Source organism: Arachis ipaensis, chromosome B5 (genome assembly GCF_059453495.1).
Source record: "Arachis ipaensis isolate K30076 ecotype BB chromosome B5, ASM5945349v1, whole genome shotgun sequence".
NCBI classification, from domain to species: domain Eukaryota; kingdom Viridiplantae; phylum Streptophyta; class Magnoliopsida; order Fabales; family Fabaceae; genus Arachis; species Arachis ipaensis.
Window position 1 is genome coordinate 140,807,240 of NC_142440.1, and position 27,063 is coordinate 140,834,302.

A 27,063-nucleotide genomic window follows, 5' to 3' on the forward strand; every position below is an offset into this window, starting at 1 on the left:
TTAGATTAATAGTCCAACAAAATTTATATATATGAATCTTTGTTTATTTGATGCTGAAATTTTTTTTATTATTGTTTTTCGGACCGGGGGCTTGCTTGATGAGATTATATTATGAGATTTCATTTTCCGCAGTAGCACTCAGGAAAATTCAATGATTATATTATGAGATTTCATTTCATCAATTGCAACCAAAACACATGTACTTAGAGTTATCATAGAGCAATTCAATGATTCTTTAATTCTTTGATCATTTTGCCATATTACAGTATCTTCATCAATGTATTAACATTTTTTAAAGCAGGATAGATTCTGCAGAATTGAAGAAGATAGTATTCCTGAATATGAATTCTATAACAATCTGAATAGTTGAATCACTAGTTCATTATACATTTATATGTTGTATATAGGGATGACCAAAAACCTTGAACCCATGGATATCTATTGAGATTATCCGGAGTTTTAACGGAACTCGCAAAATCCCCACGGGGATGAGGACCCCTCCCCACCAAAGATGCTGGAGCTTTCGTACTATTATTGGAGCCCTGAAAGTGTTCGGTATTGTTGAATGATGGTGATAAAAAAATTATTTGATGAGAAAAATTATGATTGAATGATGACAATCGAAAATTAGGAAGTGGAAGGATATATGCAGGGAAAATTAGTATTTGGAGGGAAAATTAGCCAACACTCAGAATTCTGTATTGTTTCACTTTAACACCCCCATAACAAAACTCCAAGCCAGTAACTTTTCGATCATAACAAATGCTAATAAACAGAGACTTAGAGACAATGGAATAATGTCTACACAAGAAATAATGAAGTAATTTATCTAAGAATTAACAGAAAAACATTCTCCGAAAAAGTATTTCATAATGTACATATTTTCAGCAGAAGCAATTTCCAAGCAATACAACTGAGTAGCATTAATTAAGAAAATGGCCAAAAATCTTGAGATAACTAAACCATATTACTTAGGTTGATGAAAAGAGGGGACATGCATTTTAGAAGGTGGGTTTATTTTTAAGATGGAAGTGAAAACTATATAGCCTAAGAATAAATCCTTAGTACCTATTTAAATTTCGTTTTATATATATATATATATGGTACCTACAAAGATACGGAAAAATAAGTTGCACAACAGAATAGTAGAGAACAAACAACAAACAACAAAACAAAATTTTCAATCTTTTTAGTTTTGCTTAATTTTAGCATGATAAATACATGATCTCGTAGTATAACAGTAAAGAACACTCTATTGCTATAAAGAGATCTTAAACATTAAATCTGTAAGCTATAACTAGGAATATCATCTAAAGAATCAATAATGTAGTGGAATGAAAAAGGATGATAGCAATTGCAAAAATCGAAAGTGCAAAATTAATTAATGTTATGACATTGCCAAAGTCCTCTGACCCAACAGACACAGAAATTACAAAACTATGATACATATTCAGCAACAATGAGATGTAATTTCAATTCGAGTTGATGTATCTTACCTTCTTTTATCAATTCAATAAGTCTCTAGCAACCATTTCCCGAAGAAGTTTCTCTGCCATGTCATTCTCATCTTTTTCAAACAAAGCACGAATAACAGTTTCAAAAGTCACAGCATTTGGTAAGCAACCATTGTGTTCCATTTCCGACAGCAGGGCCAATGCTTCTTCAAACAAGCCCTCTCTGCAGAGCCCATTGATCATAATAGTGTATGTCCTCACATTTGGAGGATAGCCTTTCACAGAAAGATCTTTAAAAATCTCTTTTGCAACTACAAGTCTTCCACCTTTGCATAGGCCATCAATAAGTACATTGTACGTGCATATATCTGGATCAATGCTATTCTCTTTCATTTGCTTGAATAACATAAGTGCCTTGTCAACTTGTTTGATATTGAACATCCCATCCAACAAGGAATTGTAAGTGACTACATTAGCGGGTGGACCTCTTTCGTGCATCCTGACAAGAAGCTCCAAAGCACAAGAGATTCTCTTTGATTTGCTCAAGCCATCAATAAGTGTGCTGTAAGTTACCGTGTTTGGAACCAAGTTCTTGCGACGCATTTCTTCAAAGAGATTTAAGGCTTCATCGACCATTTTACTTTTGCAGAAGCCATTAATCATGATACTGTAACTTTGAACATTGGGTAACACTCTAATCTGGGCCATTGTGTTGAATATATATTTTGCCTTATTTACCTGATTAACCAAACAATATCCATCCATTAAGCTGGTATAAGTAACTACATTTGGTTTCACACCATCTTTTGCCATTACAGCCAATACACTCTTAGCATCTTTGATCTTTCCTTCCTTGCATAGCCCATCGATCAAAATACTATAGGTACGAACATTTGGAGTAATGTTTCTAAGCACCATATCACTTAACAAATCAATGGCTTCCTTATATTGACCCTCAAGACACAATCCAAAAATGAGAGAACTGTATGTGATAACATTGGGAGAAATTCCCTTAGCAAGCATTTCAGAAAATAAATGAAAAGCCTGACTTACAAGTGTATCCTTGCAGAGGCTATCAATAATTGCGCTGTACATGAAGACATTAAGAGCAATGCCATACCGTGGGATCTTTCTCAACACTTGGATAGCAGCTGACGTGTGTCCGGTCTTACAGAGCCCATTGATCAACGTCCCATAAGTGACTTGGTCGAAGTGAAATCCATAAGCCAGCACTCTGTCATGAAAGCGCACTGCCTTTTCAACACTACCACTAAGACAGAGACCTTTCAAGATTGTTGTCAATGTTACCGTATTAGGTTGATAATCCATTCTGAAAATCTTGGCCAATACAGAGAAAGCAAGCGTCATACGACCCATGCCGCAACAACAATTAATTACGATGCTCAAAGTAAATAAGTCGGGAGCGATTCCTCTAGCTTGCAATTGCTGAAAAAGGGAAATGGCGGTGGGGAAATGGTTGGTCTTGGCAAGAGATCCCAAAATCTTGGTGAATTGGATGATGGAGGGAGGGCGACGCATAGAGAGCATGCGAGTGAAGGAATGAACAGCTTCATCAACTTGGCGAGTAGAATGAGAGTGAAGGGATGAAGAGGAAGGGAAGGAAACAAAATTAGGGATTTGGAAAAGAGAATACCTAAAAATGAAAGTGATCGTTGAGGTTGAGGATGACAACATTTTAGTGATTCCCACTTTCGCTGTTGTCTAAGTTTGAGGGAGTTTGCTAACCCTGCGGAAATAGTCCTACGGCTCCTACCCCCGTCCCCCTCCCTGTCACCGATTTAATCCTAATGACATAATAATTGGAGGTCTCCAGATTCCACGCCCGTTTTATTTTTATCAACTTTATGAATTGGAACTGGCCAAATAAATTATAAGGCTTGGGGGGAGTAATGGTTTCATTTCATCAATCATCCTGCTCGAGAAAAAAGGTGACCCATCAAATAATAATAATAATAATAATAATAATAATAAAATTTAATTATTTTGTTAGCCTTTATAATTAAATCAAATTTTTAATTAAATTTTTAGAATTTAAAAAATTATAATTAAATTTGTATATTAAATAAAAATTTATAATTAAATTTTTATTAGTCATTATTTAAAAAAATATAATAATTTTAAAATATTTATTTTTAAAATAAATAGTATTTTTTAACCAAAAAAATAGAGATGATCTCATTGAAAATTTTAATCTAGTATATGAATTTAATTATAAACTTTTAAATTAATTTAAAATAAAAATTTGATAAAATTACAAATACCAATATAATAATAATAACAATAAAAGGACATGTTATCCTTAGAAAAGTATAGTGTCCATAGATAATTTTAAGGTTTATGATTTAGAGAATTTGTTGAGTAATATAATATTAAAATAGGTCGAATTAGTGTGTTTGAAGTGGTTAGCATCACACTTGTCATAATTTTATTGGTACACTTAATATATACCTATTTGTAAAATTTTATTCAATTCTATATATTTTTTTGGGTAAAGTGGAAGACCAAAAATATTTAATATTATACTAAAAAATAATATACTAAAAAATTTATACTTAGACAATATTTATACTCTAACAATTAATTAGAGTTAATTTTTGTTTATGCCTCTTGATAATTGTTTATTTATATTAAAAAAGCTATCAAACAATATTGACAAATCAACTTATAATTAAATTTTTGGGCAATTTACGCATCTAAATTGTTTGACCCCAATATTACGCAAATACATTGTTTCTAAATTCAATACGCAAATGCATTGTTTCACTATTTTATGTAAACCGCTACTGGCAGTAGCGGTTTACAGGTGTGCATAAACTGCTACAACCAGCCGCGGTTTATGTGTGTAAGTGTGTGAGTGTAAATTACGTGCGTGTGTGTGAGTGTAAACCGCTACTGCCAGTAGCGGTTTACGTGTATGTGTGTATATTATTTAAATAATATTATAAATAAAAAATTTAATTTATCATTTCACAATATAATTTAAAAAATATAAATATGCATGTAATAAATTTTTTATTTGTATTTATTATTAGAAGTGAGACCAAATTACAAATAAAAAAATACAGTCTTCAAAGTATTGAATTATATAAACCAAGACTAATTTTTTTTATTATCATCTCTTTTAAAATTTATAAATAATAAAATAATTTATTTTTAGCCAAAAGTTTACTAAATTATATATTTTACTCCTTAAAAAGTTTACGTAAACCGCTAGAGGAACATAGAAACCGCTAGAGGCAGCAGCGGTTTACGTTGATTAGAAAAAATGTTTATTTATGCTAAATTAAGTTACAAAAAAATTGAGAGAAAGAAAACGGAGTATATATTTTTTGCAATCATATGATTTATATGGATAAAAAATGAAGTAATTTTTAAAGAAAAAGTGTATGCTTTAGTGAATTTTTTACTAAAAATAAATTATTTTATCATTCATGAGTTTTAGAAGGGATGAAGATAAAAAAAAATTTAGTCTTCGTTTATATATTTTAGTACTCTGTGAGTACTCACTCTTTGATTTGCTATTTAATCTCATTTTAATAATAAATACAAATAAAAAATTATTACATGCATATTTATATTTTTTATTTTATTCATCAAAATTATGATGCTATCACTATTATTTATCCAATTAATCAACTGTAAAATACAAATAATTTTTATTTTTTGGTATAAGACAACAAAGTTGCACAAATAAAAAAAATCATTTAGCTAGAACCTCAGATGCAAATCAGCAGCAAAGAACACAACCCATTTTCCAAACTCTCCAATCTCCTTTGTATGGTTGATATAAATAAAAGAGAATGAAGTGATTTTTAAAGAGTAAAATATATAATTTAGTAAACTTTTGGCTAAAAATAAATTATTTTATTATTTATAAATTTTAAAAGAGATGAGAATAAAAAAAACTAGTCTTGGTTTATATAATTCAATACTTTGAAGACTGTATTTTTTTATTTGTAATTTGGTCTCACTTCTAATAATAAATACAAATAAAAAATTTATTACATGCATATTTATATTTTTTAAATTATATTGTGAAATGATAAATTAAATTTTTTATTTATAATATTATTTAAATAGTATACACACACATACACGTAAACCGCTACTGGCAGTAGCGGTTTACACTCACACACACGCACGTAAACCGCTGCTGGGAGCAGCGGTTTACACTCACACACTTACACACATAAACCGCGGCTGGTTGTAGCGGTTTATGCACACCTGTAAACCGCTACTGCCAGTAGCGGTTTACATAAAATAGTGAAACAATGCATTTGCGTATTGAATTTGAAAACAATGTATTTGTGTAATATTGGGGGTCAAACAATTTAAATGCGTAAATTGCCCTAAATTTTTATATTAGATAAAAATTTATAATTAGTTGTTATCAAGTGCAACAAGGCTCATTCGTTTTGGTGTTCCAAGCTTTTTTATTTTGTTGGCTGCTACTCTGTTTTAGATTAATAGTCCAACAAAATTCATGTATATGAATATTTGTTTATTTGATGCTGAAATTTTATTATTATTATTATTATTGTTGTTGTTGTTGTTGTTGTTGTTGTTGTTGTTGTTGTTGTTGTTGTTGTTGTTGTTGTTGTTGTTGTTGTTGTTGTTGTTGTTGTTGTTGTTGTTGTTGTTGTTGTTCCGTGCGTATAGAGCTGAGGTATAGCGATTCCTTCGTCTTGCAAATATGCTCGGATGGATGAGGTATACGTCGGCTGAGATGGAACACTGCGGCGGGAGTACCTGCAAGAAGCACTCCGACGCTCAAGTAAAAAAGTGAATTATGAGAGAATAAGAGAAATGAATAAGAACGAGTTCTGTGACCTGTCTATTCCGAGGTTAGGTATGTGTTTATATAGGCGTTTCTTGTGTGTTTGGTTATGGTAAATCTCGGGATTCTCCGTGTATTCCGAAGTTATCCCAAATGTTTAGGCTTTATTATGTTTGTTACACTCCGAGCTTACTCGCAATTCATCCGGATTAGGTGGCTTTGTTAGTATTTGATTATACTTTCTTGTTCCGTGGTGTTTTGCTTGGCCGAGATATTCGTTTGCTGAGTTGGCCGAGCTTATTTGCTTACGTATCATAGCCCCCAAGCTTGCTTTGTTGTAAGAAAACAAAGGCGAGCTTTTTGAAAAAATTGTTTGTATACCTCGGACAAGAAAGTGCTCCTGAGATGCTCTTCCGCTCCCCCAAGCTTGCCTTGGTTTTCTTGGGAATGAAATTTTGTATTATTTATTTAGCGCTTCATTTCCCGCGCTGGAGAAATGATTGACGTGATGTTGTGGCTCTGTTTTCGGAGTTACCTGGACCGTTAGATTTTAGTGTAATAAATGGATGGGAGCGGTTATCAAAGGATAAAAAACCGTTCCACTTTCCTCAGTTGCCTTTTTCTTGGTTTGTCTTAAGTGAGCCCCCAATTTTTTAACTTGTGTTGCATTGTTCTGGGTTCAGAGAAAATGAGTGAAAAAGGTAGGCTTTGAAGTTTTTCTGGTCTCATCCCTTGCTTTTCTATTTCTGTTTGTTGTCGTATAGTGATGGATAAGGGTAAAGTTGTAGTTTTAGAGAGTGATCCCTGTAGCTGGGTTAGTGATCAAGTAAAATGTTGTGTGTTGTGTTTTCAGGATTCTGAATCTGTGAGGGTGTTGGGGTCAGATGTGTGGGTCCGAGAGGGTTCTGGGGTTAGGATAAAGGTTTTGCCTTGTTCTGAGAGTGACCGTGTGTGTGAAAAGATTGATGGTTGGGCTTATTTTTACCTTTACACATGTTTGTTGACCGAGTTGGGTGTTCGTCTTCCTTTTTCTGAATTTCAATGTGGAGTTTTGTTCTGGTTGAATTGTGCCCCCTCCCAGCTGCATCCCAATTCATGGGGCTTTGTCCGGGCTTTTGAGGTCTTAATGGATGTGCTAGAGCGTCCTCCATCCCTTAGGGTTTTCTTTTCTTTATTTCAAGCAAAAGGTGTCAGACGGGGGTTGTGGGTGAATCTCAGTAGTTACCCTCGGCGTTCTGTCTTCTCACTGTATAAGTCTTCGTATAAGGACTTTAAGACAATGTTTGTGAAGGTTAGGAGCGTGGAGGAGGATTTTCCTTTTTACTTAAACCAATTCTTAGAGGAGAGGTTTCCTGTGTCTTGGTCTCCGGAGCCTGTTCAAGTGCTTGATGTTGATGATAGAGTATATGAGGATGATGTTTTGCTGGAGTTTTTGTTAGAAATGTTGGGGAGTAGTGGGCTTTTGTCAGTAGCTGAACTCTTAAAGTGGGATTCGGATAAGGAAGCGGTTTTGGACTATTTAGGTAGTTTAACTTTGGTGAGGGTTTTGGGTGCTCTGAATGTTTGTTTTTGACGATTTTTGTTATTTGTTTTGTTTTGTAGCTGAGAAAGCTCCTACCATCACTACCGCGGGATTGAAGTCCTTTTTTAGTCAAAGAAAAAAGGCGGAGAAGGAGGGTTCGAGTAATGTGCGAAAGGATGCTCCTGTTAATCCTTCCGAGGCAAATCCTCGGCCGAAAAGGAAACGGGCCAGAAAAGAGGCTGAGAAGGCTGAAAGCAAGGAGGGGGATTCTCCCATTTTGCCACTTGTTGAGGCTGCTTATGAATCCCAGAAGCGACTTCATGCTTACCGTGAGGATGATAATATGAGATCTTTGTGGTCGAGATTCTTCCCTTTTGCCACCCTTGCTGACGAATTATGTCGTTTTCCTGAGGATTCGAAGATGATCGAGGAGGTTGGGCGAGCGGGAATGGGTCACTTTCTTCAGGTATCTTTGTCGATGTTAATGTTATTTCTCCTTTTCTTGTTGTGTAACTTTTGTTGGTTTTTGCTTGCAGGTGGTGGGTGCTAGGATAGTTGCTGTTGGAAGGGTGCAAGAGCTCGTTATCGAATCGGAGGTGAAAGAGTCTTTGAGCGTTGCTGAGCTGTCTTTATCTCTTCAAGAGAAGGATAAAACAATTAGAGAGCTGTCCTCCTCTCTTCGAGAGAAAGAGAAGGCAATTAGTGAGATGTCCTCCTCTCTTCAAGAGAAAGAGAAAACAATTGGTGAGCTGTCCTCATCTCTGAAGAAAAAGGCTACCGAATTGGATGAGGGAAAAAGGCTCCATGCTTCGGTTACTGAAGAGGCTGGTAACTTGAGGTCTGAGAATGGTCGGCTTGCTACTCGTGTCAAAGAATTGGAGGGTGAGGTGTATGAAGGTTTTGCTCAGGGTTTCGACCGGGCTGCTGCACAAGTTCGTGTTTTGTTTCCTGATGTTGATGTTGGGAAGTTGGATGCTACTAAGATCATTGTGAATGGTGAGTTGATTGATGATGAAGCTGATAAGGAGAGTGAGAGTTCCAGCATAGGGGATAGAATAGTATGATGATTCTGTTAGGTTGATGTTGTTTGTTGAAATATTGTTGGATTTTTTGGTTGTTTTATTTTGACGTTGATGTTTGTTAGGATTTGCCGAGTATGAAGCTTGGTTTAGCTTGTTTTGATATGCGCATATATATAATTATGTTTTAAACGTTTATTGAGTATTTTGTTCGGCTGCCCTTATGGGTCATGTTTTGTGAATATTTCCAGATTTTATTGAGAATGCGTGGTATGGGTAAGTATTTGATAAAAATTATTTGTGGCGTCCGGCCTCATTAAAACCCCTTTGAGTAAAACCCTTTTTGGGATAAAAACCTCAAATGGGAAAAAGAGTACCTTCATCCGCTTTGTGTACATTATGATTAATATTTCCTCAAAGAGGATACATTCCAATTTCCTGATACTGGCTCTCCTAACAAGGTTTCTAGTTGATATGCCCCTTTGCCGAGAACTTTGTAAATTCGAAATGGTCCTTCCCAATTTGCCGCTAACTTCCCATGGGCTTTGGGCTTTCTCGCTTGCTCTGTTTTTCTGAGGATGAGCTCTCCAGTTTCGAATGTTCTGGGGATTATCTTTTTGTTGTGCCGCTTTTGTAGGAATTATTTCATCGCCAGTTGTTTTATCGTCGCTATTTCCCACTCTTCATCCACAAGGTCTAGATCGGCTGCTCTTTCTTTATTGTTTATGTTCGGATCATACAGCTCGGTTCAGAGGGTTGGTACCCCGATTTCTACGGGTATGAGGGCTTCTGCCCCATATACTAATTTAAAGGGGGTCTCTCCCGTTGATGACTGAATTGTCGTGTTGTAGCCCCATAGGACTTCTGGGATGAGGTCGGCCCATTCTCCCTTAGCATTGTCCAATTTTTTCTTCAAAGCCTGCAAAATGACTCGATTAGCTGATTCCACCTGGCCATTTATTTGTGGATGCTCTACCAAGCTAAAGTGATGTTTTATATTGAAGTTTTGTAAAAATGAGGCGAGGTGTTGATCTGTAAATTGTCTCCCATTGTCCGAGATTATTACTCTAGGTAAACCATAGCGGCAGATGATATTTTTCCAAAGGAAAGATCTCACCTTTTCTGCCGTGATTCGTGCTAAGGGTTGTGCTTCGATCCATTTTGAGAAGTGATCTATTGATACCAAAAGGAATTTTACCTGTCCTGGCGCTTTCGGAAAGGGGCCGAGGATATCCAACCCCCATCTATCGAAAGGCCAGCTTACCTCCAGAGTGTGTAGCTTTTCTGCTGGTGTTGTGGATATCATGGCGTGTCTTTGGCAATTGTCACATTTTTTTACTTTGGCGATACAGTCGCTTTTCATCGTTGGCCAATAGTACCCTGCTCGTAATATCTTTGTGGACAGTGCTCGGCCTCCAATGTGATTTCCACAGATGCCTTCATGTGTCTCCGCCATTACTATCTCTGCCTCGCTTTTGTTGAGGCATTTTAGGAGAGGTTGTGAGAGTCCTCTCCTGTATAGGTTTTCTCTGAGAACTGTATAATAGCTGGCTCTTCTTCGAAAGAGTTTTTTGTTTTGCTCGTCTGTCGGGATGACCCCTGTGGTGATGTATTCGAGGAATGGTGTTCTCCAATCCCTTTCCTGTGTAATGCTCAATATGCCATAAATTTCAAAGCTTGTCTTTTTAAGCGTTAGTTGTGAAAGTGTTGGTGTGTGTAATTGCGATCTAGTGGTGGCTAGTTTGGATAATATATCAGCTCGTGTGTTTTGTTCTCTGTTTATGTGTACTATGTCAAACTTATCAAATTTTGTAATAAGATCCTTTGTTAGGAACCAATACCTTTCTAACAAAGGATCTTTTACCTGGAAGTCGCCTCTGATCTGCTGAACGACGAGTAGTGAGTTGCAGTATACTGTAAGATGGGATATGTGTAAGTCTTGGGCGAGCTTTAGTCCGGCTAGAAGAGCTTCATACTCTGCCTGGTTATTGCTTGCTGCAAAAGAGAATTGTAGTGATTGCTCGGCTATGACTTGTTCTCCTTCTTTGAGTGTTACGCCTGCGCCACTTTCCTCTTTATTTGAAGCTCCATCCACGTATAAGCTCCAAATTTGTTCCGCTTGTCTATCCTCGTTGGTCAGCTCCGAAATGAAGTCAGCCAGTATTTGTAATTTTGGGGATTTTCGCGGTTGATATTGTATGTCGTATTCGGAGAGCTCAATGGACCATTTTGTTAGACGTCCAGCTAGCTCGGGCTTGGTCAGGATTTGTCGCAGTGGTTGGTTTGTTCTTACTATTATAACGTAGCTTTGGAAGTATTGCCTCAGTCTTCTTGCGGTCGTAACTAAAGCTAGTGCGAGCTGTTGTATTTTTGGGTATCTGGTCTCTGTTGGTTGTAGAATTCGGCTGACAAAATACACCGGGTTCTGTGTTTTTCCTGTTTCAGAAACCAACACCGAACTTATAGCATGGTTAGAAACTGATAAATATAAAAATAACGGTTTATCGAGTTCTGGTTTTTGAAGGATGGGTGGCGAAGATAGTATTTGTTTGAGCTCTGAGAAAGATTGTTCGCATTCCTCCGTTCAGTTGAATTTTTTGCTCTTTGAAATTGTTCTAAAAAAGTGATATGATCAGTTTGCTATTGCTGGAATGAACCTGGATAGGGCAGCAACTCGTCCTGCTAATTGCTGGACTTCCTTAACTGTCTTCGGGCTGTTCATATGAAGGATGGCTTCACATTTTTCTGGATTTGCTTCGATCCCTCGTGAGGTTAGCATAAATCCAAGGAATTTCCCTCCTCGGACTCCGAATGCACACTTCTCTGGGTTGAGCCTCATGTTATATGCTCGGATCTGTTGGAAGATTTCATGTAGGTCATCGCAGTGTGATCCCTGTGATGGGGTTTTTGCCACCATGTCATCCACATATATTTCTATATTCCGCCCTATTTGCTGCTGGAAAACTTTGTCCATTAGCCGTTGGTATGTTGCTCCTGCATTCTTAAGACCAAAAGGCATAACTTTGTAACAAAATTTCCGTGCTCTGTTATGAAAGCCGTTTTGCTTTGGTCTTCTGGATGCATGAGGATCTGGTTGTAACCAGAGTATGCATCCATAAAGCTCAGGCTTTTAAATCCAGAAGCACTATCTACTAGTTTGTCGATACATGGTAAAGGATAATCATCTTTAGGACAGGCTTTGTTTAAATTTGTAAAGTCGACGCACATGCGCCATTTACCTGAGTTTTTCCTTACCATTACCACGTTTGAGAGCCATGTGGTGAAGCGGAGCTCTTTGATGAACCCTGCGTTTAGGAGCTTTTTGGTCTCTTTTAAAGCTGCTTTTGATTTTTCGGTCCCGAGGTTTCGCTTTTTCTGTTTCACTGGCTTGCTCGCTTTATCTATGGCGAGCTTATGGCAGATTACATTTGGGTCTATTCCCGGTATGTCTGCTGGTTTCCAGGCGAATAGGTCGGCGTTGTCTCGGAGTACTTTTATGAGTTTAGTTTTTTCTTCTCCTTCCAATGCTCGTCCAATGTAGGTGAACTGCTCGGCTGTTGTTGTTAGTGGGACCTTCTGGAGTTCGTCTATTGGTTGGGGTCTTTCCAGGAAATCTTCCTTAGGGTCCAAATCTGCAAGTGTCAAGACCTCGGATGTTGTAGGAATTATTGTCCCCTGGCTTGTCCGTTGTTCTGTGTGGGTTTTCTTTAGGCTGGCATTGTAGCATTGCCGAGCTTATTGTCGGTCTGAATGTACTGTTGCTATTTTATTTTGTATCTGAAACTTAACACACAAGTGTAATGTTGACACTACCGCTCTGAAATTATTCAAAGCGGGTCTACCTAAAATAATGTTATAAGGGTTGGGACAATCGACCACCAGGTATTGGATGTCAATGGTCTTTGCCAGTGGGGGATTACCCATGGTTGTTTTTAGCCATATATATCCTTTTATTGGGACCCTTTCTCCGGAGAACCCAACTAGTTCTCCTGATGAGGGCTGCATGGCTTTTTCAGATAATTGCATTTTTATAAAGGTTGAATAAAATAATACATCAGCACTACTACCTGGGTCCAGCAGGACCTTTCTTACCAGTAACTCTCCTGTTTGGATGGATATTACTACTGGGTCATCGAGGTTTGGACTTGTTAGATCGTTTTGGCAAAAAGTTATCTCCGGCTCTGTTGTGCTGTGTTTTGTTGTTCCTTCAATTGCTAGCATTGCTCGGTAGCTTCTTTTCCGTGCCGAGCTTGATTCACCTCCTCCTGCGTATCCTCCTGATATGCAGTTTATAATCCCTCTAGGGGGGTCCGCTGTTGCCCATTTCCCTTTTCCTTTGTCTGCTGATCGTTCTTCTGGCTCCTTTTTGGTTTCTCTGTTTGTCCGTCCTTCGACATATTTGTCTAGGAGTCCTTGCCGAGCTAATCTTTCCAACAAGTCCTTGGCGATGACGCACTCGTCCGTGGTGTGTCTGTACTTCTGATGGAAGGCACAGTGTTTGCTTCTGTCCACGAACCGTTGATCTTGATAACTCCCTGCTCTAACGGGAGGTTTGACTATTTTGGCGTTGAGGATCTCCTTGATTATGTTCTCCCTTTTTGTATTGAATCTGGTGTACGTATCATACTTTGGTGTGAGCTTAAACGGCTTGTTTTGCTCTTTTCTGCCTGGCGACTTAAATAACCTTTCTTCTTCCTTTTTGTTTGGCTGTTTGTCCGCCCTTTGTGCTTCTTGCAATTCTTCAATTTCCATCTGTCCTGCCGCTCTCTCACGGAATTCCTCTAATGACCTTGGTTTGGTGATTGCGATTGTTTCTCTGAACTTCCTGGGTCTAAGTCCAGTCTTGAGAGCATGTAGGTGGACGTTAGGGTCCAAGTTTGGAATCTCCATCGTGGCCTCAGCAAATCGGGTTAGGTAATCTTTGAGACTTTCGTGCTGTCCTTGCTTAATTGTCCCGAGATAATTGGATCCGTGTACATATATCCTGGAAGCGGCGAAGTAGTCAATAAAGGACCTTGCCAAGTCCTCAAAGGATGAAATTGACCCTGCAGACAATTTAGAGAACCACAGTAAAGCAGCACCATCAAGGTAAGTGGGAAAAGAGCGACAAAGTATGGGTTCATTATTAGCGCCATTAAAAAACATCATGGATTGAAATTTTTTGATGTGAGCTCGGGGGTCACCAATCCCCTTATAAGGCTCTAGAGAGTTAGGCAAAACAAAATTCTTCGGCATTTTGAAATTTGTAATTTCTTCGGAGAATGGGTTATCTAGCGTCAACTTTTCCTTTGGTGGGGTTATGCTCAAAGGGTCTGAGTTTCCCAGGGCCGAGTTTTTAGAGCCTCCATCGTCATGTTTTCCAGAGTTGTTCTGTGTGGAGAGCTCGGCAAGTCTTCGGACTTCTGCTTGAAGCTCAGCTATCTGGGCTAGGAGCTCGGCTTGGTTGAGCTGTGGAACTCCGTTTTGCTGAGCTCCATTTTCAGCCATATCTGGAAGGTCAGAAAATCCCTGCACGAAAGGAAAGAAACAAATAAAACGTGAAATAAAGGTGGGGTTAGATTAACTCCGGCCCCACGGTAGGAGCCAAATGTTCCGTGCGTATAGAGCCGAGGTATAGCGATTCCTTCGTCTTGCAAATATGCTCGGATGGATGAGGTATACGTCGGCTGAGATGGAACACCGCGGCGGGAGTACCTGCAAGAAGCACTCCGACGCTCAAGTAAAAAAGTGAATTATGAGAGAATAAGAGAAATGAATAAGAATGAGTTCTGTGACCTGTCTATTCCGAGGTTAGGTATGTGTTTATATAGGCGTTTCTTGTGTGTTTGGTTACAGTAAATCTCGGGATTCTCCGTGTATTCCGAAGTTATCCCAAATGTTTAGGCTTTATTATGTTTATTACACTCCGAGCTTACTCGCAATTCATCCGGATTAGGTGGGTTTGTTAGTATTTGATTATACTTTCTTGTTCTGTGGTGTTTTGCTTGGCCGAGATATTCGTTTGCTGAGCTAGCCGAGCTTATTTGCTTACGTATCAATTATTATTAATATTATTATTATTATTATTGGGATGGGGGCTTGCTTGCTTCGATGAGAATATATTATGAGATTTCACGTCATCAATTGCAACCAAAACACATATACTTAGAGTTATCATAGAGCAATTCAATGATTTTTTAATTCTTTGATCATTTTGCTATATTATAGTATCTTCAATATATTAACATTTTTTTAGACAAAGAAAGCAGAATAGATTCTGCAGAATTGGAAGAAGATAGTATCCTTAAACATGAATTCTATAACCATCTAACTAGTTAAATCGTTATACGGTTGTATATTCGGCCAAAAAAACTTGCATCCGTAAATATTTGCTGGGATTATCTGTGACTGAAGGCTAACGGGTATTTGCGCGTAAAATTTTCACGGAGATGAGGATTCACCCCGCCAAATAAATAGAATCGGAAGACAGAAATTGAAATTCCTGCTCTACGTGAATGTGACTATTTTATAAAAAAAAATTTATTTAAATACCCTTATATACATAACAAATACGATAGAAATAATAATATAGAATTTGTACTATAATGACAAAAATTACATAATATGTATAGGTTATGATGGCTCAGTAAGTCATGTTGACAAAAACATAATGTAATTAACTTTTGAAATAAAAATTTACCAAACAAATAATTTTAAGACTAGTGAATTATCAATCTGGTCATGTCTGTTTTTTAGAATGACAACGCGATCTCTCAAGAAAAAAATAATCCACTTCTGTTTCTCTTCTTTATTTAGTGACACAACGTGGTCTTTATAACTGTTTTTCCGTCAATTCTGAACGAAAAATGCTGACGTGTCAGGTTCAAAAGTAAACAATGACCTAATTGTCTCTCAATTTAAATTGATTAGGAGTTTATTTGTCCATATTTTTTAAACGATATCTTTTTCAAATTAATTTTTTATTCATTATATTAATATTCTTTTTCAATAAATTATTAAATATATGGTATAATAAATACAAACTAATTAATAAATTATTCAAATTTAAAAGTATTATTTATTATGAAACTAAATAAATAATTCTCAAATATAATTTTTAAATATATAAATAATAAATATTAAAATACGGTTAATATATTAATAATAATAATCCTATGATATACTATTAGTATTATGATTTAGATAATTTTCACAACAAATTGAAAACTAATAAACATATTATTTGATATATAATAATTTTTTTTGAGTAATAACAACTTTAATTTTTTATCTCTCTAAACTAAATTAATAATTCTATTTGATATTTTTGCCTAAAATACATTAGGAGTAGGCTACTAATACTAAATGAAATAAAAATATTATATATATATATATATATATATATATATATATATATATATATATTATGAATACTATTTATAAACTCAACAAACTCAAAGCATCAATAATATTAATAATACATATTGTCATAAGGTTACAGATCAATGAAGATTTATCAATATAAGAATAATGTGGATTGATTAAAATTTTACGTATATTAAAATTCAATTAAATTTACATATATTTTACTCAAAATCAAGTATTATAATCTAGATAATTTTCACAATAAAGTGAAAACTAATAAACACATTATTTGATATATAGTAAAATTTTTCTGTGTAATAACAAATTTAATTTTTTATCTCTTTAAACTAAATTAATAATTCTATATTTCTATTTGATATTTTTGCATTAAATTAATAACCCTAACATCATATGATCATTATTAATGTATTAACCGTTTTTTAATGTTTATTATTTATATATTTAAAAATTATATTTAAAAATTATTTATTTAGTTTCATAATAAATAATATTTTTAAATTTAAATAATTTATTAATTAGTTTATATTTATTATATCATATATTCAATAATTTATTGAAAAAGAATATGAATATAATAAATAAAAAATAATTTAAAAAAGATATCATTTAAAAAATAAAGATAAATAAATCCTTAACCAATTTAAATTTTAGAGAAATTAAATTCCTATCTATTTTTAAATCTGACACGTCATTATTTTTCGTTCAGAATTCACGGAGAAACGGACCGCTTTGTCTCATGAAATAAAGAATAAGGACGGAAGTGGATAGTATTTTTTTTAAGGTATCGGATTATTATTCTAAAAAATGGATAGCGATCAGATTGATAGTTCACTCAAATTTTAAAGTAAAGCATGAGTATTAAATTTGAAAAGAACAAAAAGAGGTCCGAAGATGCTGGAGGTGTAGTACTATTATTGGAGTCCCGAAAGTGTTCACCATCGTTGAATGATGGTGATAAAAAAAATTTATTTGGAGAGAAATTATGATTGAATGAGGACAATTTACCCAAATAAATAAAGTTAGTGAAACCTTTATCCAAATACACAAAACAGAAATATATTACGTGCATGTGCATTTTCAACTTTCTATGTTATCCGTGAGAAGCAACTACGGTTTCTCATTTTTACATAAACCGTAGCTGACAGAGACGGATTATGAATGGTGGGTGTTGTGTGTAAACCGTGGCAAGCTACCACGGTTTAAGAGGTGATGATAAAACGTTGTGGGCTACAACGGTTTATGAAGTATTGGCCTTCCATCATTTTCACGTAATGTGACCTTCCACCATCATTTTCACGTAATGATTTATCTATTGAAAATATTGACATTCCACCACCATTTTAAAACAATGTTCCATCTGAACCACCTATTGCATATATTCCTTCCAGTTTTTTTTACTACTCTATTTTTATTATTAAATTTGTATTTAACATTATTAAATTTGTATTTAACATTATGTGCAGTATAAAATCTCAGTTTTAATTTTATTTTTTCTATGTGATTTTATTTTTATAGAGCTGCTATTATTTTTATAGTTAGTTATAGCAAGTTCTTGACCCCAATAAAAGAGAAAGAAATTTTAATAGAAGTAAAAAAAATAAAAAGAAGCAACAAAATATACATGGACACACATTTCACATTTATTTTTTATTTGTATCTACCATATCATACACAATAAAACAGCAAACACTAACTACACAATAATTTCTTTGGCATTGCCATCAAGATTATTGTGAATTAAAATTTTATTACTATTTACCACATACAAGAACACTGTTATGGGTGAAGATGAAGTAGAAGAACCTGTTTCTACCTAAAAAATGAAACTAATAAGAGAGTAAACAAAGAATTAATTGCCTAAATAATTGTAATCTTAGTGATTAGGTTATAGAAAATCAACATTCAATATTAAAAAGTATTTGGTATTATCCATTTCTTGTGAAAAAAAAATTGTATTTTTTGACTTATTTATCCAAAGGCTACAACTTTAAAATAAGTATTTTTATAACTAAAAATCTAAACACAGAATAACTTATTTATAAACTGCTATCAATAAAAATAACTTATTTTAAATTTATTATATTTATAATTAAATATTTTTGTATATTTTAAATATTTTAAAAATTTAAATTTTTTATAAATATTAAATATGATATATTATATATAAATATTTTTATTAAAAATTAATTTTTTAAAAATAATATTTTTATTTTAGTAAAAAAAAATTATTAGGCCTTTTAACAAATTCTAGGTTAGGTCAAGTTAAATAAAAAGTCTCACTTGGCCTGACCTGTTTTCACCCCTATTTATTGGGACACATTTAGCCATTTATTTTTAATATCTTCTTTTAATTATATAAAGTATTTAAAATATTTTTATTTTAATAAATAATAATATATATTATTTCTAAATTCATTTTAAAAATTCATATTAAAAATAAAATTGAACACACTGATACGTGATAATATTTCAGTATGTCTAACTGTGATTGGAGTAAAATTTTTTATTTTTTAATAAGAAACAAAAAAAAATCATATTGGATGAATATCAATAATTATTATTGGAACTTCAGCGAATTATGTATTTATAGCCCCTAACACGTAAACCGTGGGAAGCTAGAGTGGTTTACGTTTACTACACCCTCTTCATAAACCGTGGGAGTCAGCCACTGTTTATGCCTTGCTTTCTCCCTTTGTAATCCGTTGCGGCTTGCCACGGTTTACACACAACACCCACCATTCATAATTCGTCCCTGGCAGCCACGGTTTATATGAAATGAGAAACCGTGGTTGCTTCCCATGAATTACATAAAAAGGTGAAAATGCGCATGCACGTAACATGTTTCTGTTTTGTGTATTTGGGTAAAATTTTCACCAACTTTATTTATTTGGGTAAATTGTCCATTGAATGATGATCGAAAATTAGGAATTGGAAGGATATGTGCAGGGAAAATTAGGAATTGGAGGCAAAATTAGCGAACACTCAAAATGCAAATTTTTCTTCAGATATCAAACCAAATTTTAGTTTAAAAACAAGTGAAAATGATAGCGATATGATTAAAGATCCTTTGAAAAAATGGAAGCAAACATAGAAAATAAAGCCAAGTAAACTCAATAAGAATGAAATAGATAGGTATTTAGAAGATGATGTAACTAAAGATTTTAATAGATTTGATGTATGGTGGTAGAGAAGAAAAACACTTAAGTATCGTGTTCTTTTTTACATTATTAGAAATATATTAGTCATTCATGTTTTTACTGTAATATCTGTTTCTACTATATTGTATTAACTAGACTATATCTAAAGTCACATGACATTATTATTAATTTAATTCAAATTCAATAATATATAAGACAATAATAAACAATATAATTCAAATTCAATAATATAAAAAATTAATTACATGTACAATATAATAACTTCTTATAAATTGACTAGGTGAAACTTAACCTATGATATCTTGCAGGAACTAATACTAGAAAATTAACAATAAATAATAAATTATCATATAATATTGACACAAAAAATTATCATATAATATTAGTAAATTTTATATTTACATTTCATAATAAATACTAGATATAAAATATACTAGCGGTCACAATTTATAGCGCCAACAATTACCAGCACCAAAATTTTTAATTTAGTTAACCATTTTTTCTTCTGCTCCAAGGTAGAATTTTAATGACATAACAAAAGTTAAATTACCTATGCCTACAAATGGTAAAACCTGAAAAGAACTGCATTGTAGATGGCATAACGAAAATTGAAAAATAAATAAATAAATAAAAAATACTATTCAACTTGAGCTCCCATTTTGTATGTCAGTGAAAATGAACAAAGAATTGGTTAACTATATTAAAATTTTCCCTTTCTGTAGAGTCTCAAACAACTCTTGATGACAGAGCCATCATGTTCTTGATGAACTTGCAATATCCAAAACAGATTGTATATCATATACTCTCACCATAAAGCAAAATTATTCCCTTTGCAGTATCAAATGATTATTTGGAGTACTGTTTGCTTAAGTCTAAAAACTGTTTTACGCAGCAACCACCACACAAAGTTAGAATGGAAGAATATAAATGAAGAACCAAATTATAATGCAAAGATTGGCTTTGCAAAGTTTACAGCAACAGCAATATTTCATCCGTTTGAGATGAAGTGATTTTTGTTTGAGTTTCATGAGAAAAGTGATTTTTGAAGTTTAAAATCTAGTGAGTATGGGTTCAACTAGAAACCAAATAAGTTGAGAAGAATTCTAGTGTCTCACAATTGATTACGAAAGGGGCCAAATACAAATCAAAGTATAAAGGAAAATTCACACTAGAGAGCTTCAACATAGTTTGGATTAACGTGTAGCCAGTTAAATTTATACATATAACATGGTAGATTGGTATTTACCTATTGTAAATGGAGGACTCTTGGATCAAAAATCGACAAGCATTATCTACTCAGATGTTAATTCCTACTAACTCACAACTAATTTGGGTTAATCAACTCCTAAACAAAAACAAGCAATGGAACCAACAGCTCATTGCAGAACAATTCAGTACAGATATTGCACAGAACGTTTTACAAACTGAAATTGGGGAAGGGGATGATTCGGTTACCTGGCCAAGGGAGAAAAAGGGTTGCTACACCGTGGCTTCAGGATAGTTACTGGCGCACCAGTTCTACCACCCTCCACTCGAACTGATGCCACTCCACTGCCAGCAGAAAAAGCTCTGGACTTCTATTTGGGACCTGAAAGTGCAACCGAAAATAAGAATCTTCCTCTGGAATGTAATGCACAAGGGGTTGCCGGTGAACCAACAACTCCATGGAAGAATCAGAACAATACCCGCAACCTGTCAAAGATGTACCATGATGGAAGAAACAGTCCAACACTGCATAATTAGCTGCGGTCAGTCATGGTCCACTTGGCTCAGACCCGAAATTGGAGTCCCTGGAAGTCAAACGGACCAAGAAGTATGGCAACAGTGGATGGAGTTAACGAGAAGTTGAAAAGAAGCAGAAATGGCGTGAAGAAATTGAGAGAAGCTGCAAACACCAATACAAGATGAAAATCAGTTTCATAAATATGAAATATTCAGCAATAAAACTATATCATAGTCCCATATCTGATTGAAAATAAATAAATAAATAAATGCAATAATTATGCAAAGAAATTCACCAAATAAAATCAACTGCAATTCCAAAGAATTCTATATTGTTTCACTTTTAACATTCCCATCTCAAACACCACGTAACAAAACTCCAAGCTAGTAACTTTTTTTAAAATGCTAATAAACAGAGACAATAAAATAATGTCTACACAGGAAATAACGAGGTAATTTATCTAAGAAGTAACAGAAAAACATTCTCTGAAAAAGTACTTCGTAGTGTACATATTTTCAACAGAAGCAATTTCCAAGCAATACAACTGAGTAGCATTAATTAAGATAATGGCCAAAAATTTTGTGATAACTGAACCATATTAACCTTAAATTGATGTTGCTTAGATGAAAAGAGGGGACATGCATTTTAGAAGGTGGGTTTATTTTTAAGATGGAAGTGAAAACTGTATAGCCTAAGAATGAATCCTTATTACCTACGTAAATTTGCTTTTACAACAATTCCCAGAGGATTCAATCAAATAAACAATAGTTCATGGTTGCTTATGATAAAGTCATAGGAATTAGTTTGATATATATATATATATATTTGGTACCTACAAAGTTACGGAAAAATAAGTTGCACAACAGAATAACAGAATTATATTGATGTCATGGCATTGCCAAAGTCCTCTGAACCAACAGACACAGAATTTACAAAACTATGATACATATTCAGCAACAATGAGATGTAATTTCAATTTGAGTTGATGTATCTTACCTTCTTTTATCAATTCAATAAGCCTCTAGCAACCATTTCCCGAAGAAGTTTCTCCGCCATGTCATTCTCATTTTTTTCAAACAAAGCACGAATAACAGTTTCAAAAGTCACAGCATCTGGTAAGTAACCATTGCCTTCCATTTTTGACAAGAGTGTCAATGCTTCTTCAAACAAGCCCTCTTTGCAGAGCCCATTGATAATAATATTGTATGTCCTCACATTTGGACGATAGCCTTTAACGGAAAGATTTTGAAAAATCTCTTTTGCATCTAGAAGTCTTCCACCTTTGCATAGGCCATCTATAAGTATATTGTAAGTGTATATAAATGCCTTGTTAGGTTGTTGGTTTTTGAGCATCCCATCCAACAACGAATTGTAAGTGACTACATTAGCGGGTTGACCTCTATCATGCATCTCGACAAGAAGCTCCAAAGCACGGGAGATTCTCTTTGATTTGCTCAAGCCATCAATAAGTGTGCTGTAAGTTACCGTGTCTGGAACCAAGTTCTTGCGACGCATTTCTTCAAAGAGATTCAAGGCTTCATCGACCATTTTAGTTTTGCAGAAGCCATTAATCATGATACTGTAACTTTGAACATTGGGTGACACTCTAATTTGGGCCATTGTGTTGAATATATATTTTGCCTTATTTACCTGATTAACCAAACAATATCCATCTATTAAGCTGCTATAAGTAACCACATCTGGTTTCACACCATGTTTTGCCATTACAGCCAATACACTCTTAGCATCTTTGATCTTTCCTTCCTTGCATAGCCCATCGATCAAAATACTATAGGTACGAACATTTGGAGTAATGTTTCTAAGCACCATATCACCTAACAAATCAATGGCTTCCTTATATTGACCCTCAAGACACAATCCAAAAATGAGAGAATTGTATGTGATAACATTAGGAGAAACTAAATGAAAAGCCTGACTTACAAGTGTATCCTTGCAGAGGCTATCAATAATTGCGCTGTACATGAAGACATCAGGAGCAATGCCATACCGTGGGATCTTTCTCAACACTTGAATAGCAGCTGATGTGTGTCCGGCCTTACAGAGCCCATTGATCAAGGTCCAATAAGTGACTTGGTGGAAGTGAAATCCATGAGCCAGCACTCTGTCATGAAAGCGCAATGCTTTTTCAACACTACCACAGAGAAAGAGGCCTTTAACGAGTGTATTCAGTGTTACCGTATCAGGTTGATAATCCATTCTGAAAATCTTGGCCAATACAGAGAAAGCAAGCGTCATACGACCCACGCCGCAACAACAATTAATTACGATGCTCAAAGTAAATAAGTCGGGAGCGATTCCTCTGGCTTGCAATTCCTGAAAAAGGGAAACGGCGGCGTGGAAATGGTTGGTCTTGGCAAGAGAGCCCAAAATCTTGTTAAATTGGATTATTGATGGAGGGCGATGCATAGAGAGCATGCGAGTGAAGGAATCAACAGCTTCATCAACTTGGCGAAGGGATGGGGGCTCAGAATGAGAGTGAAGGGATGAAGAGGAAGGGAAGGAAACAAAATTAGGGATTTGGAGAAGAGAATACCTAAAAATGAAAGTGATCCTTGAGGTTGAGGATGACAACATTTTAGTGATTCGCACTTTCGCTGTTGTCTAAGTTTGAGGGAGTTTGCTAATTCTGCGGAAATAGTCCTCTCAATTTTGTCAGCTTTAGTTCTGTTCCTATCCCCCACTGTCGCTTTAGAGCTTGTTTGGAAAATTGCACAAGCTATTTTTTTTTTTCCGGATTATAAAGATTTACAACACACGAGTTTGGTACTATTTAAAAAAAAAATTTAAGACAAATTAATTCACAATTTTTTAAGAAAGTAAAAATATATGATTTTTTTTTTGTTAAGGCATTCTATCATTTTTCTACAAAAAATTGACTTCAAAACAAAAAAATATGCTTTTATTTTTTATTTGATTCTGTGAAAATGTTTTCTGTTTCCGTTGTAAATACTGGCCCTCTATTACTATTTTTAAGCAATGTTCTATCTGTTAGAAGCACTAAGGTTTGTACCATCATTTTCACGTAATGATTATATGCTAAAAATATTGACCCTCTACCACCATTTAAAATAATGTTTCATCTGAATCACCTACTGCATATATTTCTTCTAGTTTTTTTTTATTCTTTTATCGCTCTATTTATATTATTAAATTTGTATTTAATAGTGTTTGCAGTATGAAATCTCAGTTTTAATTTTATTTTTTTTACATGTGATTTTATTTTTATATAGTTTGCTATTATTTTTATAGTTAATTATAACAAGTTCTTGACCCTAATAAAGGTGGAGGCTAATAGGAGTAAAAAAAAAAGAAATAGCAACAAAATATACATTGACACATATTTTATATTTATTTTTTATTTTTACCTACCATATCATACACAATACAATAAAACAACAAACACTAACTACACAATAATTTTTTTTAGCATTGCCATCAAGATTATTATGAATTAAAATTTTATTACTATTCACCACATTCAATAACACCGTTGTGGGTGAAAATGAAGTAGAAGAACCAATTTCTAATGATATTACATGGCAAGAACTAATTGTCTAAAAGATGGAACTAATAAGAGAGCAAATAAAGAATCAATTGCCTAAACGATTGTAATCTTAGTGATTAGATTATGTAAAATCAACATTCAATATTAAAAAGTATTTGTTATCATCGTTATTTTAATTTTCATTTCTTGTGTAAAAAAATTGTATTTTTTGAATTATTTATACAAACGCTACAACTTTAAAATAAGTACTTTTATAACTAAAAAACCAAATACAAAATAACTTATTTATAAGCTACTATTAATAAAAATCTTTATGTTTTAAGCTCTTTTTCCAAAAGAACTTATTTAAGTTGTTTATCCAAACTGGGCCTTAATCCTAATGACATAATAAGAGTTAATAGTCAAAATCGTCCCTGAAAGATACCCGATCTCCATTTTGGTCCTTGAAAAATCAAATTAATCGAAATCGTTCCTGAAAGATACACGATTTGGTCACGTTCGTCCTTCCGTCATCTCCCTCGCTGAGTTGGCAAACGGTCGCTTACGTGTGTCGTTAACTACCAGCGGTGACAGAAGCCAAGTTGTACCATGGTGTTGCTGACAAGATAAATCCATTATAACAAGTCAAATTAGTCCCTGAGTTGATAAACCCTAATCCCAAATTCAACGATAAATAAGTTGCCGTCAACGCTTTGGGTGGGAATAGACCTCGGTAGGAGGTGTAATTGTTGGTTCACGGCGAGGATGGAGACAGGAAATGGAGGTCATGGTGGTGGTTCGTGGCATCCGTCGCACGACAGTCATGGTTCTAGCGTTTCAATGCGAACGAGGAGGTTAAAGACACATCACGAATCATGTTTCTGTGGGTTGAAGACTGTGATTAAAAAATTCGGGACAGCAGAGAACCCAAATAGATTCTTCCATGCATGTCCAAGGTATCGGGTGAGTGATGTTGAAAAAAGTTTATGATTTTCATCTTGTTCTATGTTGTTGGGTATTTTTTTATTTTTTTGCTCTCTCCTTTTTGAAATTGCAGAAGGACAATTACTGTAATTATTTTATGTAGGTTGATGATGATGTCTATGAAGAAGTGGGTGTATGTGGTACAAAGAAGGATGCAGGAACTGATATGGAGGTTGAAAGTGACTATGATAAATGGAGATTGAAAGTGACATGGAGACTGAGCAGCTTGGAAGCTGAAGGTTAAAGCACAGAAACTACTAATGATTTTCACGTTTGGAGTTGTTGTAATTAGTGTGATACTTTATTGTTTGATATGTATTTCTAAGTAAACCCAGTTATGTTATGTGAAAATGTAATGCTGTATTGAACTCCATGGCCTGAATTGGAGTAGTTATTTAAAGTTGGAAACAAGTCTATGTTCATTATTATAAATTGTGAAATTTTGCAAACAAGTCTCTGTCACTATTGATATAAGTTATGCTAAGCCATAAACAAAATAAGTAATCAAACTAAGTAACCTTAGTAATAAGTTGTCACTGAAGGCTAATTGTCACATTCTCTTAATAGATAAACACCATAGCAAAGTTATGAGATTTTGATAACACCACAACACATTGTCCTAAAAAGATAAATACCATACAAAAAAGAGAATGTTGTCCCATACAAAAAGATTCAACCACAACACATTTCTAACTAATCAATCTTTTTTTTATCATTCTTCCTTGGGTGCTTGAAGCCTGGAGTAGGCACAAAAGTCATGAAGTTGGCCAGCCTCTTAGCAGTTGCAGAACTTGTCCTTTTGATGGTCTTAGCATAAACAGCCACAGGTGCAGTTGCAGTAGATTTTGGGGAGGACATAGCTCTTGTTTTTCCTTTAATCACTTGTAACTTAGGTGGCCTGGCTACCACTTGATCCTACATATTCCAGTAGCAAATAAAGTTGTTAAATAATTAAATAAAGCTGAAATTTTTTAAGGTTGAGTAGTTATGACACAACCTGTTGTGTAGTTTGGATTGCTGGAATACTTTCGGATTGAGATATGTCAATAACTGTTGGAGGCTAGATTGGTGATGGAAGTGCAGGCAAAGGTTCTATTGCTTCTGTAGCAATATCAACATCAGCAGGGGCAGTATTTAGTTCGGGTTCAGCACCAGTCGCAGCAGGGGCAACAACTGCTAGTTGCAGCTGCATCTGTCTGGCATGTTCCTCAGCATCCACAGCTTTCTTCTTAGCATAACCTCGTTTATTGTGTCCAACCTCACCACAATACATGCATCGGATTGGGTTGTACTTTCTCTTCATCTTTGTCTTTGACCCAGTTGGTTGTTCTTCCTTGTCCTTTCTCCTTTTTTTTGTCGGTCTTCCAAGTTTTGGCTTGATTGGGGGTGGCACTAGAGCTGGATGCAGAGTTTTTTTCCCATAGATCCTGTCCTTTAACCGGATTGACGTTGAAACAGTAAGTTCGCCTACAAACTTCTATTTTCAACCAGTCATGACAATATTCTTCAGCCCTTTTGTCATTGTTGTCCTGGAT

General features: G+C 34.7%; 3 protein-coding genes across 6 annotated transcripts; 1 reads left to right on the forward strand and 2 right to left on the reverse strand.

The window, feature by feature from the left end:
• Positions 1-219: 219 nt before the first annotated feature.
• LOC148565986 (uncharacterized) lies at positions 220-3,311 on the reverse strand. 2 transcript variants are annotated; one of them, XM_088488181.1, is made up of 2 exons: positions 1,497-3,311; positions 220-514 (listed from the first exon to the last, which is right to left on the reverse strand). In XM_088488181.1, exon 1 carries the CDS (start codon positions 3,147-3,149, stop codon positions 1,506-1,508), a length of 1,644 nt encoding a protein of 547 aa, XP_088344307.1. In that variant the 5' UTR covers positions 3,150-3,311; the 3' UTR covers positions 220-514; positions 1,497-1,505. The 2 variants fall into 2 exon arrangements, with proteins under 2 accessions (XP_088344307.1, XP_088344306.1); XM_088488180.1 differs by having other exon boundaries at positions 220-542.
• A 3,707-nt stretch (positions 3,312-7,018) lies between these two features.
• LOC148565987 (uncharacterized) lies at positions 7,019-8,838 on the forward strand. Its single transcript, XM_088487328.1, has 4 exons — positions 7,019-7,775; positions 7,855-8,240; positions 8,311-8,399; positions 8,478-8,838. The coding sequence occupies exons 1-4, from the start codon at positions 7,019-7,021 to the stop codon at positions 8,836-8,838; spliced, it is 1,593 nt and encodes a 530-aa protein (XP_088343454.1).
• Positions 8,839-19,474: 10,636 nt separating this feature from the next.
• LOC107644152 (uncharacterized) lies at positions 19,475-23,747 on the reverse strand. 3 transcript variants are annotated; one of them, XM_088486530.1, is made up of 3 exons: positions 22,036-23,747; positions 21,002-21,201; positions 19,475-20,904 (listed from the first exon to the last, which is right to left on the reverse strand). In XM_088486530.1, the coding sequence occupies exon 1, from the start codon at positions 23,632-23,634 to the stop codon at positions 22,045-22,047; it is 1,590 nt and encodes a 529-aa protein (XP_088342656.1). In that variant the 5' UTR covers positions 23,635-23,747; the 3' UTR covers positions 19,475-20,904; positions 21,002-21,201; positions 22,036-22,044. The 3 variants fall into 3 exon arrangements, with proteins under 3 accessions (XP_088342656.1, XP_088342658.1, XP_088342657.1); XM_088486532.1 differs by having other exon boundaries at positions 19,522-20,904; positions 21,024-21,201; XM_088486531.1 differs by having other exon boundaries at positions 19,522-20,904; positions 21,009-21,201.
• Positions 23,748-27,063: the final 3,316 nt, after the last annotated feature.